General features: G+C 38.9%; 4 protein-coding genes across 8 annotated transcripts; 1 reads left to right on the top strand and 3 right to left on the bottom strand.

Annotated features, from left to right (window-relative positions):
* Nucleotides 1-167: 167 nt before the first annotated feature.
* On the bottom strand, nt 168-2946 carry LOC103314273 (caspase-7-like). Its single transcript, XM_008199832.3, has 5 exons — nt 2632-2946; nt 2526-2573; nt 2386-2474; nt 1505-2329; nt 168-1457 (listed from the first exon to the last, which is right to left on the bottom strand). Exons 1-5 carry the CDS (start codon nt 2676-2678, stop codon nt 1249-1251), a joined length of 1218 nt encoding a protein of 405 aa, XP_008198054.1. The 5' UTR covers nt 2679-2946; the 3' UTR covers nt 168-1248.
* A 947-nt stretch (nt 2947-3893) lies between these two features.
* On the bottom strand, nt 3894-5376 carry LOC662354 (caspase Nc-like). Its single transcript, NM_001170644.1, has 4 exons — nt 5146-5376; nt 4949-5093; nt 4619-4902; nt 3894-4569 (listed from the first exon to the last, which is right to left on the bottom strand). Exons 1-4 carry the CDS (start codon nt 5278-5280, stop codon nt 3946-3948), a joined length of 1188 nt encoding a protein of 395 aa, NP_001164115.1. The 5' UTR covers nt 5281-5376; the 3' UTR covers nt 3894-3945.
* A 240-nt stretch (nt 5377-5616) lies between these two features.
* Nucleotides 5617-7474, bottom strand: LOC100142149 (caspase Dronc). Of its 2 annotated transcripts, none has more exons than XM_001813222.4 (5): nt 7128-7474; nt 6898-7080; nt 6689-6845; nt 6050-6640; nt 5617-6004 (listed from the first exon to the last, which is right to left on the bottom strand). In XM_001813222.4, the coding sequence occupies exons 2-5, from the start codon at nt 7030-7032 to the stop codon at nt 5724-5726; spliced, it is 1164 nt and encodes a 387-aa protein (XP_001813274.1). In that variant the 5' UTR covers nt 7033-7080; nt 7128-7474; the 3' UTR covers nt 5617-5723. The 2 variants fall into 2 exon arrangements, with proteins under 2 accessions (XP_001813274.1, XP_064210715.1); XM_064354645.1 differs by having other exon boundaries at nt 6898-7017; nt 7317-7474.
* A 641-nt stretch (nt 7475-8115) lies between these two features.
* On the top strand, nt 8116-12641 carry 5PtaseI (Inositol polyphosphate-5-phosphatase type I). 4 transcript variants are annotated; one of them, XM_015983792.2, is made up of 9 exons: nt 8117-8398; nt 8447-8677; nt 8728-8895; nt 8940-9197; nt 9249-9416; nt 9466-9708; nt 9769-9808; nt 11686-11722; nt 12500-12601. In XM_015983792.2, exons 1-7 carry the CDS (start codon nt 8336-8338, stop codon nt 9805-9807), a joined length of 1170 nt encoding a protein of 389 aa, XP_015839278.1. In that variant the 5' UTR covers nt 8117-8335; the 3' UTR covers nt 9808; nt 11686-11722; nt 12500-12601. The 4 variants fall into 4 exon arrangements, with proteins under 4 accessions (XP_008198048.1, XP_008198047.1, XP_015839278.1 ...); XM_008199826.3 differs by lacking the exons at nt 9769-9808; nt 12500-12601 and adding an exon at nt 12108-12271 and having other exon boundaries at nt 8116-8398; nt 11686-12037; XM_015983794.2 differs by lacking the exon at nt 11686-11722 and having other exon boundaries at nt 12500-12623.
* Nucleotides 12642-12717: the final 76 nt, after the last annotated feature.

Genomic DNA, 12717 nt, shown 5'->3' with positions numbered 1-12717 from the left:
TTTAGTTGGTATTTGCTGTACAAAACGCATCTTCCTTGTCGTTTAGGGCGCTTGCAGCCCTTTCAGGTCACGTGGCTCGGTATTCCACCACCTTGTCGTTTCTTTGACTGTACATAGTTATTTATTGTTTCTGTTGTAATTGAAGTGCTTATTTAAAAAATAAAAAACACAATACAAAACGTTTTATTATTTAAATACGGTTGGACACAGCCTCCAATTATTATTATATTATCCTCCTGCACAGCCTTCTTGATCAATGAAGGATGAACGAGATGAGCCACTTAATCTGGCGATTACGGTAACACGAACAGTCTTATGACTGATTCTCCTAAACACATAAAACGATCAGAAAGAATATGTTTTTTTAACATTTTATTGGCCATTTTTAAGCGTCTACTGAAATTTGACGACATTAGCATTTTTTATTAAAGAAGAAGGAATTATTAAAATGTTATTAAACAACTTTGTTATAACACCGAAAATTTGTGAACATTATTTTATTCAGTGCAATAATGAGGTAAGTCCATCAATCGTTTTTTCTTTACAAGTCTACAAATTAATATTAAACGTAAAGTAATATAAAAAAATATAAATTAAATCTGTCATTTCATTCTAAGTGTTTTCCATAAGTTTAAAGACACAATTTTTAATGGGGTGGATTTTATTTAACAAAATTGTTGAAATAGTGCTTCGTTCTGTCTCTTGGGTTTAAAGGTCTGTTTAAAAACAATAATTAAAAAAATATGCAATTATACAAATTACGTCACTAATTAAATTACTTTAATTTATGATCACTTCCTGATGGAGGAAGTATAAAAAATTAGGGGTTTTGCGAAATAAACCTACTGATTGGTTCGTGTATTACTGAAGAGATGGCGTCACATACGGAGATTTTTAAGCTTAGGAATCAATTCAACACTGTTACGGTCATACTAGAGCTAGAAAAAGTTGATGTCAGTTGACCAACTAAGCTCTCAGATTTTTTTTGTGGAAGCAACCAGCTGAAGTAAACTTCTTCATTAACCAAGAACTCTGTATTTCCAGGTACTTAATACTAACGAAATAAAATTTAAAAAAATATTAGGGAGATGGGTTGATACATGAGATCTTTTTATTCAAAAACGATAATACCGCCGTAGGATTTTTAGTTAAAATATGTCGCGAATACCAATACGTTAATCATAGCGCTACAGCATTTGCATCAACCCAACTCCTAAATGCGCTTTTTGAATAAAATACTAGAAAACTTTACACTGGATGCAAGTAGCACCGCTTGAACCCCCTGCTCTCATAGTGCGTGGTCTGTCTCACCCGCCCGCTTGCAAAAGTCGTCAACTTGACATCGACCATTTTCAACAAATCCTCCACATGGTACTCGTGTGCATGTTGGCAGAACACCTCGCACAAAGTGCTGATGTACCACGTGCCCGACTGGGGGTCCCGATGCGACACAAACCCTAAAACAGCAAATAATCAACCGTGCCGGACCGCGGACTAAACGCACCTGGCAGAGTTGAATATGCGATAAGTGCGTCGGCAAGAACTGACGCTTTTTGCGTTGTGCGAATGGCGTCGCTTTGCAGAAACTGCTCGTTGTCGCCCCGACAGCACTGGAAAATGAATATTTTTGGTTTGCCTTTCATGCTTTTGCAGTTGTCTTCATTGAAGTGGCTTAGGATATCTTCCACAAGGAGGGACTTATCGTCCAAGCCGAACACCTCCGTGTCCATGATGGTCTCGCTCCGGGTGCCGTGGCTCATGATGACCACGACTGCAATGTCTGCGGTCTTCAGCGAGGATTTCTGGCTGAAGCTCTTGATGGCCGACGCCATGGAGGAGGCTCGCAAGTCGCGCTCGAAGGTGACTTTGAACCCCATTTGTTTGAAAACGCTTTTGAGATTTTCGTGGTCGGCTTTTGCCCCGTGCCGGTAGCCTTTCTCCTTGAACATTATGTTGTTGATAATCAGGACTTCGCCCCGGTGTTTTGAGTGCGTTGCGTAGGTTGGGATTGCACACGCACCGTCGTAGAATTTCCCTGTCTTTTTTACCACCAACTTTTTATCTTTGGAGGCGGTTTCCGGTTTGGGTTGGACAGTGCCTGGCAAAACCGGGGGCAAGGCCGTTTGGGGCCTTGGGGGTTGATAACTGCTATAAACGGGAGAATTTCGGTTGAAGTTACTGGCTCCGAGTGTTGATGGAAGGTAATTGTTGCTACTGTAGGCCTGATAAGGACTTCGGTAATTTACATTTATAGGTTTAGCATCAACAGCGTAAGAAGTTGATGACGACCTCGCTCGAGCGTTTGGAAGAGGCAAGTGGCTGGAGCTGTCTAAAATAAAAAGCAAAATAGAAACACCCAGAAATTACAGTCATAATAAGACTTACTTAAATTCAGGGGTAACAAACTAGTACTTGACTGAATACTACCATTGTTGTTACGAACAGAAATGGTCTGAGAGTGTTGCGCAATTGTCCTGGAGAAGAGACAACTCAAAAATGTAAAATAAAACGCAAATGAAACATACCTAATTGTCACAGTTTGACTAGTACGAGTAACTTGAGTTTGGGTTGTCCTAATTACAGAAATAAAAGATTCGGCATTTTCTACAAATAAATTGTTTCAAATCTTACCTCCCAACCGTTTTTTCGTCTTTTTCATTGTTCTTTTTCGACCACATTTTCGTATCTGTACAGTTTTCCTTCTTTGTGACGATAGCTTATTTTTAGATAAGATAACAATAAATTATACATAAATACCAACAAATTCGTATTAAAAAATTGTTATTCTTAATAGATTTACACAAAAAGGTTAGTATTTACACGAACACTGATAAAATCAAACTCTGTTCTAAATTCTGACTTAAGCCTGCTCAGTGCGCTGTTTGAGTTTGAGTCACATCCAGCCTACTAAGTAATACCTATTCTTATCTCATCTTTGTGATATGATAAAGCAAATGGCCGTAAATGCTGAAAATATTATTTCACAATACATACTATCATTGAATTATTATCTTCAAATATCTCTTGGTTGATAAGACACCAATCAAGGGAATACCCATATGATGATGTTTTTAACATATTTTTGCAAATTTCAACTTGATGATAAATGTACATTAGGGTTTGGGGTACAAAATAAAAATGAAAGATGTTGTAGCCAGTTCAGAATATATCATAACATCATAACGTCGGATTTTTATATTTTTCCAATATTTCTCCATCATAACTGATCATAAAGTTTCAATATGCAACATGGCTTATTAATCTTATTTCAAAAAGCTTAAGTCAGATCACGGAAGTTATTTTTGTAGATGCTAATACTTTGAATAGTCTTTTGGACATTTAACTGTGCCTCTTTGTACAATACAAGTGAAACGAGAAACGTTTCAATAAAAAATAAAATAGTTACGCATGCAACTAAAAGTGGGTAGTTAATGAAATAAATAAATAAAAATTTATCAGTAGGTATGTACACAGATGTAGGTATTAATAATTTTGTTTAAAGCTATAAAGAAAGGACCGTTTGAAAATATGTTTTTAGAAAACTGCTAAATATGGGTGAAGGAAATTATTCTGATGAAAACTGTCTAACAAAACTGCTTTTCATTTAAAATTTAAAAAACTTGAAAATTTTCGAATTATTGCCATCTACATAATTCCAGGCAAATTTCATTTCTGAAACTCACCACTTCACACTAATATGGGGTTTAGACGGATTATCAGCCTATAGTTTAAACATAAAAAAATGTGGATACTTAAGATTTTCTGGAAGTTATATTTAAACGTTATGTAACCCTTAATACACCAATATGCGCTACACGCACGATTTCCAATTTTTTTGTTTTTTTATATGATAAAGGTGGGGCGGATAATCTTCTCTTCGTACAAAATATTTTATTTATTTTAATAAAATCATTGTATAATATTGCATAATTAGTTTCGATCACGTCAAACCGCCTGCGACTGCTCAAAGAGGGCAATGTGCCCGTCATCTTCATAAATCCCCGGATTGAGGTAACACGTTTTGAAGGCGATGTTCAAAAAGGTGGACGTTTGCCGCGTCATCTTCTCCGAAATGCGTTTTTTCAGCCCCCTCTCGACCATTTTCATCATCGTTTCCACATCCACCTCACACGAGTTCTCCATAAAAGTGGTACAAATCAGCTCAATGTACCAGCAGCCCCTCACAACGTCTCTGTGCGCCTGAAAACCCTCAACCGAAGGGTGGCAAATCATCAGATCGCTGTAATATCGCTCGTCATCGCCGACTTCCGGGTTTTTGGTACACGCTGAATCGCTTTGGGTCTGTTGAGCAAAGTGGACTAAATTATCGACTAAATCGCCCCTGCAGATATTGAAGATTAGGATCTTCGGCTTGTTGCGGAACAGCGAACAGGACTGGTTATTAAACTGCATAATTATCCACTCTTCCTCCACCGCCTGACCGTCGCTTCCGATAATCACAGTCTTGTTCTCGATTTTCTCGCCGTGGCTCATAATTATCACAAAGGCCATGTCGGGGGCCTCCTTGTACTCCTTCTCCGAGAATTTCTTAACCACTGTTTTAATCTCCTAAAAGCAACACAATCAAAGGCAACCAACTAGGTATAGGAAAACAAACGTCTCGACTCAAATTTCGGTACAAGTCGACGTAAAACCCCATTTTTTCGAACAACTCCTTCAAGTTGCGCTCATCGACTTCGGCCCCTCGGCGCGTTATGTGTCTCTCAGTTTCGAAAACCATATTATTAATTATCAAAACTTGGCCGCGGTTTCTCGACCTCGTTTTGTAACAAAAATCGTCAGTATCACAGAATTTCGTTGCGTATTTTACATCGATTTTCAGCTTCTCCAAGTGGCTCTCGGGCGGTTTATTGCAGACAGTCGTGTGTTTGTAACGTTGCGCTACAATTGGAGTTAGCTGTGGTCAGATTGGGCAAAATATACAAACTTGGAGGCTTATCTTCAAGCTTATCGGCCAATTCGTGGTAATTGAGTGTGCGTAAGGTCTCAACTAACTTCAGGAAAACTGTGCTAGAGTTGGTTTTGACAAGTTGGAAAAGAATGCAGCGATTGTTGTGACGGCGGTCCTCTTCCTAATAACAAGGAGTATTAGTTTGTTACCTGTAGGGGGACCCGAGTACTGACTATTTTAACATTATCCATCATTTTGGAAATTATCGGGTCTTTGAAAGAAAGACTTCGCATGATTCGTTCCAAATCACAATCCCTCACCAAGTCGGGGAAATGTTTGTAGATCAGACTTTCATGTTCTGGCAGCATTTTGCTTGTTTATTAATTAACACGATTATACGAACGGGACTAAAGGATATTCTCCTGAATAAAGCAGTTTTAAGAAGCACATATTAAAATTGTGACAACAATGGACACAAAACAACAACATAACCTTCGTAAAACGAAGTGCCAACGCAAGAGCAGAAAGCACCAGAGAACTAGCCAAATGAACTAGCGTTGCCCGCTATTTTTAAATTTCATTATTATTATTATTCTCCCGTCATTCGATAATAAAAAAATAAATAGTCTGTCGTCTCCGTACTATTAGGTTAATTTTTCAACGTGATAACGATAATGATAAAGACCATGAGAAAAAAACGAATATTAAACATTTGCTTTATTGCGTAACCTTATTACACATTGCACGAATAAAAAATAGGAATGTTATTTATTATTGCACCTTACAGGCTATGTTAGCACCTCAATAAGCGTCACTGATTTTGCGGAAATTTCATCATTTTTCCGTCCTCTTCGTACAACCCTGGATGAAGATAGCATTTTTTGAACGCAATGTTTTGAAAAGTGGACGTTTGTTGAGTCCCCTCATTTGGATTCTCTGTTACCCAAGGCATGGAAGAGACAACTTCTAACTCCTCATCAACTTTCCTGAGCAAAGATTCAATATCCATGTCATGGGCGTGTTCCATAAAAACTTTACATAATAACTGAATGTACCACGAGCCTTTAATACTGTTTCTATAAGCGGAAAAACCTACAACAATTTTATTATCACCAGTTAGTTTCGAGACACTATTACCCTTTACTGAAGGGTGGCAGATGAGCATGTCGCTGTACGTCCTGAGCGAATTGCCCAAAATGGCATCGGTGAAGGTCTGTTTAGTCACTGATTCCCTGAGAACGTTTCTGCAAATGTGGTAAATAAAAATCTTGGGCTTCCTCCTGAAAAGGGCGCAGTTTTCGTTGTTGAAAATTTTTTTGAAGCTTTCTTCAGCCAGGTATTTGTTGTCGCTGCTCACTATCATGGTTTCGTTGTTGATGACTAAGCCGTGGCTCATTATAATGACGATACCAATGTCGGGTTGAGTAACAGGCAGTTTCTCGGAGAACTCTCGTGTCTTAAAATACATGTCGTAAGCGTTCAGGTCCCTGTAGCAAAACACGGTCAGCCCCATTTTTTCGAATAATTGGCGCAGGTTGCGTTCGTCGGCCTCCGCCCCGTGCCTTTCGTCATAGCTTTGGGCAAAATTTATGTTGTTGATTATGAGGACGTAACCGCGATTTTTAGACCTAGTTGAGTAAAAACCAGTCCGGTTGTACCTTTCAGTGTCGTAAAACTGCGTCGAAAATTTTACATCGATGTTTACGTCCAGGGGATGCAAAATGTTACCTTAAATTTTTTCCAATTATTCAAGGTCACACTAAAATTGCCACCTACTCTCAATGATTGTCTCTAATTTGTTCTCCAAAATATTGGCCAAGCGGGCGCATCCCGTCTTCCTTAAACCGTCGACAAGGCCTGAAAAAGTGTTCACCTCTTCCAGACCTAATAATTTGAACAAAATTTGGCGGTTATTGTGGGCCTTGTCTGACTCCTGCAAATTTTCACGTGACTTAATACGTAATACGTGAAATTAATTGACGAACCAGCGGTAGTTTATCCAAAAAGTCCTGATTGAGATTGCCCTTCTTGATCATAATTTCCACAATCTGTTCTAAATCGCATTGTTGCACAAGTTGAGGGAAGTGTTTGTAAATTAAGTCTTTCTGTTCCGGCAACATTGGGTAAATTATAAAGAACAGATTACACAAACAATAACTAAACTAACACTAAAATAAAAAATAAATAAAACGAGCCGGCCAGCGGTACACCTAACCAAAAAATGTCAAACGTCAGCTGATAGCTGTCAAAAGCCAAGTGGTGGAGGTGTTTTGGAATTGTTCCAGTTCGCAAAACGATGAGTTTTTCCAATTTTTTGATAGAGAAATTTACAACAATTAATACCGAACCGATTTGTGTTTAAATTTGGTGCGTTCCGGACTTGTGCGCTCGGTCGGTAACTAACCTTAAGATGTCATCGTGACGTCTGGCTGGACCAATTTCCAAATTTGTCCGGAATGGGAGGCAAATTGGCTTAATCTCATCCATATTTTGTAATTTGAAATGAAAACAAATCAATAACTCGGAGTCTGGTTGGGGCGCTTGCGCATTTTCGGTGCTCAACCACAGAATAACAGGTTTTACAGAAACGCATCTATACTTGTCCCGATAGAGCGAAAATGTCACTAGCACATCTATTGTGGCCAGCGCGTACTAAGTGTTATCGCGGGCGATTTGAATTGCCCGTAGTTACTTTTCTTTTAAAGTGATTGCATTTTTCGTATTGTTTGTAAATATTCACAACAATAGTTGCTAATAACACTTTCTGATGTTAGACAACTATTGTTGCTGAATATTTACAAAGAATACGAAAAATAAAATATGAGAACAAATAAAGACAATAAACTTGTAATAAAAATTTATTATCACTAGTCCAATATACACGATACGATAACTATAAACTAATCATTGATCCATCAAATTATTTATATTCCCACAATAAAAAAGTTCAAAAAAGCACACACACGAAAAAAACCACAAAACAGTACTAATTTCACATAAAACAAAGCCGAAGGCGAACACCAAACAAACCAAGCACAAAATGGCGATTGGCACAATGGCAACTGTCACAGGTCCACTGTTAATTTCTGCCGATATTATAGGTAGCTTCGCTAAAATTGACTATACGTGTGTGCGACATCTGCGATGGCAAGCCGAACTACAATCGATTTTGAATTTGGCGCCTATACTTGGTTTGGTGCATTTAGGTTTCACCACCCTGGTGCTCAACAAAACATCAATTTGACAAGAAGAATCACTAGAAATTCTGGTCACAAAAATAGAATTGTGTCGACTTCCGTTGTGTTATAAAATGCGTACAAGCCTCGAAAAATCGCGTCATTCTCCACAATGCACGTACGTCAGGTTGTTTAATACGTAAACGGAACTTCCCGAGAAACCACAAAGGCTTTTTGAATCGAAAAAATGGGTTCGCCGTCGATCCCGGCGCTTCTGGTGACGGCAAACGTAGGCTCGATATTTGAAGACGTGAGTTTCGGGCCCCAGTCGATTTTTGACTAAGCTCCGCTTTTACAGCCCTCTGAAATGCTCAAGATCTGGACGGAGGAGTTTCTCTCCACTGTCACCAAGCTCGACCCGAAATTTATCGCGCTCCACTGCCAGGAAGTCGGCGGGAAAAACTACGAGAACAGCATGAAGCACGTCGAGCACTTCGTGAAGTTGCTCATGTCCAGCAACGAGCTGAGGCTTTTTGACAAGATCCGGATATTTCTAGATGAGGATTACAGCTCTGCGGAAAATTTCACTGTTAATACCCCGAAAACCGCCCTGACTCTGTCTAACATTGCCAGTTTCAGGCTTTGGGTAATCTCTATTTCATTCACGAATCCGTTGAGAACGTCCTCATTTGGGACTTTAACGACGTGAAATTCGTTCCAGTCAGCGATAAACTGGTCCACTCGGGCAATATCGAGGCCATCGCCACCAAAGAAAAGGCCAAGTTCCCCCAGGACTTCTTCCCCGAGGTTGGCACCCTTCAAACCTAACCGACCCTAATCAAAGTTTTCAGTGCAAATGGTCCCGAAAAGGGTTCCTCCGCACGCGTTGGTCCCTCAACGGGACCGTTCTGGACCTAGTCAACATCCACTTGTTCCACGACGCCTCCAACTTCATCGCCATGGAGAGCTACCCTTCCGTCTACTGCAAAAACCGGCGCCGCGCCCTTGAACACACCCTTCAGAGATTCCATAACGATCGTTACGGCAAAGCCCCGTACTTCGTTTTCGGCGATTTTAACTTCAGGACGGACACGGAGGGCGTTATTAAAGTAACGACCCAACTTTACTTAACTTAACTACTTAATCGGCGCTATTTTTAGAAATTGACAGAAGGGCTAACAACCACAAGACTCCAAAACAACAAGAACAATGATTACACGAAGCTCCAGTTCGCCAACGAGGACAGTCAGCTGGTCCTAACCGTTGGCAAAAAGGAGTTCAACCATTTGGACCACCAGAAGGTTTTCCTCACGCCGTCTCCCACTTGGGTAAGTTGTGGGCGGGGCTCGGGGCGTGGCTAAGCCGGGCGTGTTTCAGTTGAAAACGTTCGATAAGGAGTTGGAGGCGTTTGAGAAGTACCTCACCGAGTATCCCATCACCTTCCCGCCGTCCTACCCATTTGAGGAGAATGTGTCGCACGCTCGGAGTTACATGCAGACGAGGTGTCCGGCCTGGTGCGATCGTGTTTTGTTAAGTCACACGGCGAAGCAATTGGTTGACGAGGATGAGAAGGTTGAGTACGGACTTATGGGCTTGGATACGTGCATGGGTGACCATAAGGTACGTGCTTGATTGGGGCGGTTTAGGTTCATGTATGATTTTTTTCTGTGATTTGTGCAGCCAGTTTTTCTGGATTTACACATATTGGTAAACGAATAAGGTATTTCTTCTGCCTTTTGTTTGTTTAGTTTTTTTCGGTAGTTAGTGGAAATTAGTTAGAACGCTGGTAAGAACACTGGTGTCTGCACTCCCTCTTGAAATATATTTTTTTTACAATATAATGCAGAATTACTGCATCTGTGGGACTATTTCAAAGGCAACTGGATAAAGTGATGTAACAAGGTACTAAACAAACAAAACAAAGTTTTAAATTGTATAACAGAATTTTGTTCGATTAAAATAAAACTGTTATAACAAAAAAAAACTACAGTGGGACCTCGAGTTGAAAGGGACCTAGACACTTAGATAATTTAGATATAATTAGATAATCAAAAATTCGGATTCGAATGCAAGAAATTATTGAAATGTTTAAATAAAATTATAGTTAAGCTATTACATAAGTTTTAAAAAATAAACAGTTCAACTTTTTTCCTTTTTTTACAAAAATGAATATTTTAAAAATCTGTTAACATTTGTTCTTTATTGATTTTAAAAATAATATTTAATATTCATATCTTCTGAATCCTGTAAAATGTTGAAATGAAACTTACACGAAAATTTAAGTTAAAATTCCTGTTTTAATTTCTAAAAGCACAGCTTCACAATTAGAAAAATGGCTGCACTGCAAAAAATATCTACAAATAAAAAAAATTAAATGTAAAAAGGGCGGAATACCTTCAAACTTTAAAAAATTATTTTTTATCTGTTTTTATTTTTTTATCCATCTTGCACATGTTTTTTTCTATTTGTGAACCTTTTCAAAAATCTTACAAACGGTCACCCCTTTCCGCGATAAAAATATAATAATAAAGGGCTTTTATTGAATAAAATTAAACAATAATGGAAAAGATCGATAGGCAATGTCTAGTTTGAAGCTATTCTACTTAACCTAAAAGAAAAATTAATAGAAAATAATAGAAAAATTAAATAATAAAATATAAAAATGAAAAAGAACTTAAAAATTACTTAAGAACGAACTAACAAGAAAAATCATTGCCAGTCTTTCAAGAGACAAGAAATAAGAAAGAATTATTTAATATGAAAGGTAAAAAAATGAACAAAAAAATTATTTAGCACTTATTATCAACAACAGTCAGCAGTCTAGATGAATTAAATTGATTTTTAATTTTTTTTTGATACATAATCGTGGTTTCTCAAATCAAAAGCAATCGACGATAAGCAAGAGTAGTAAATAATGAGTCCATAATTTATAAACGAAAGCACAAGGTCTTCACAAAGTTTTTTTGAATTGTTTAATTTGTTTACACAAAGTTTTTTTGAATTGTTTAATTTGTTTAATGACCTTATAAAACTACATAAAACCCATCGAAATCAATTCCAAGAAAGAATGAACGTATTTTAAAATTTACAAATTCTTATAAATGTGGAGATCTTTAAATAAAAAAATGTACTACAAAATATTACACACAATTTGCTGCCACAAAATAAAACCATCTAGAAGAAACAAATCTTCCGAAGCATAAAATACAATGATACGTGTACATCATCATAAATAAAGATTATGTTCGAATTAGGTAAACAATAAAGACTTTACCAAAAAAAAAATTTTAGGATTGTTAAATATACAGGGTGTTTACGGTCTTGGAGCCGAAACTTTGATTTCCTCCAATATCTGTTCCTGGAAATGAGTTAAAGACAAATAAAAGAACCGGTATTATTTTTCATAAAAGTTTATTAAAAATTTCAACTAAAAAAGTTAAATATTGATGTTTTGGGGGCAAGTCCTTTAAAATGGTCCCAAGTAGTCTTATTTGCCAGCACCACATTCTGCCATCGTTAGAACGTAATACTGGCAGCGCTCAAAATCGCACCGCCGTGTTCTGAACTCGTCAGCTAACACATGCGTTGTCCTTGCAGCCGGTCTATCTCCGTGTGGAGCTGAAATCGAACTCAGGTACAGTTAAGTGTTGCGAGCACGCCCCTTACGAATGCTTGCCTGCTACTTGCCAGTGTTGCCAAACATTCGCTTCCGTAACGATAAACATAGTAGACATGTGCGATTATAGCCGAAAGAGCTACCCGAACGTAGCAATCGACTCGCAACTGCTGCACGAACCAATCACACGCGACATGCTCTTGCACGAACCGTACACGCCGGAAAGTGCCGAATCGCGTTCGCCGATGCCCGAAGAGAAAGACAAAGACGAAGCGGAGCCGGTGTCGGCCGCTCAGCTAAAGCGACGACTCGAGTATATCTTGAGCCTGGAGCGTAAGTTTCCGATGACACGATCGGAGTCGGCGAACGTCGAGATGCGCGCCTCCAACGGGACTTTTTTCAGGAACAGGGCCATGTCTGAGGTGCCCCGAATGAGGCGCATGCGGCTGATCTCGACGACGAGCGCGAGCTCGATACACCGGTTTCAGAGCCACCACAGCTCCTCGGACGAGGACTGGTACGAGTACGAGGAAGAGACGGGGAGCAAGTGCAGCAGCGAGGGGCGGAAGTCGGACATTTTCGAGGAGATACGGCCGGAAAAGGCAACGAAGTTTAAGGATCGCAGGCGGAATCGAATGAATTGTTGTAGTGTGGTGTGATGGCATTGCTCGTGGCTGTTGTTGTTTAGTGCTTGTGTTTGGAAGTGCACGCTTTGATTTTAATTTTTTTTGGTTTTAGATGTTTTTTGATTGCTCAATTGTTGATTATTTGTTAACGATGTTGTTTCTGAAACAGGCCTGACCTTAAGTGCGACGAATAGTTTAAAAATTACGGACACTAAAGTGACCAAAGTTCAGGACAAAGTGGATCCATGCACGAGATACATTTACATCCAGAGTATCGATAATCCCGTCAAAATCTTTAGAGAAACTGCCGTTTAAACGTTATAGCGCCACACGTCTGTACTGGAGCACGCCCCAACCACACGGAATCAATTAGTTAAGTTTGATTAT

The sequence above is a fragment of the Tribolium castaneum genome, chromosome 2, assembly GCF_031307605.1.
Source record: "Tribolium castaneum strain GA2 chromosome 2, icTriCast1.1, whole genome shotgun sequence".
Lineage (NCBI taxonomy): Eukaryota > Metazoa > Arthropoda > Insecta > Coleoptera > Tenebrionidae > Tribolium > Tribolium castaneum.
The sequence above is the reverse complement of the archived record's forward strand: the minus strand, read 5'-3'. Positions and strand labels throughout refer to the sequence as shown.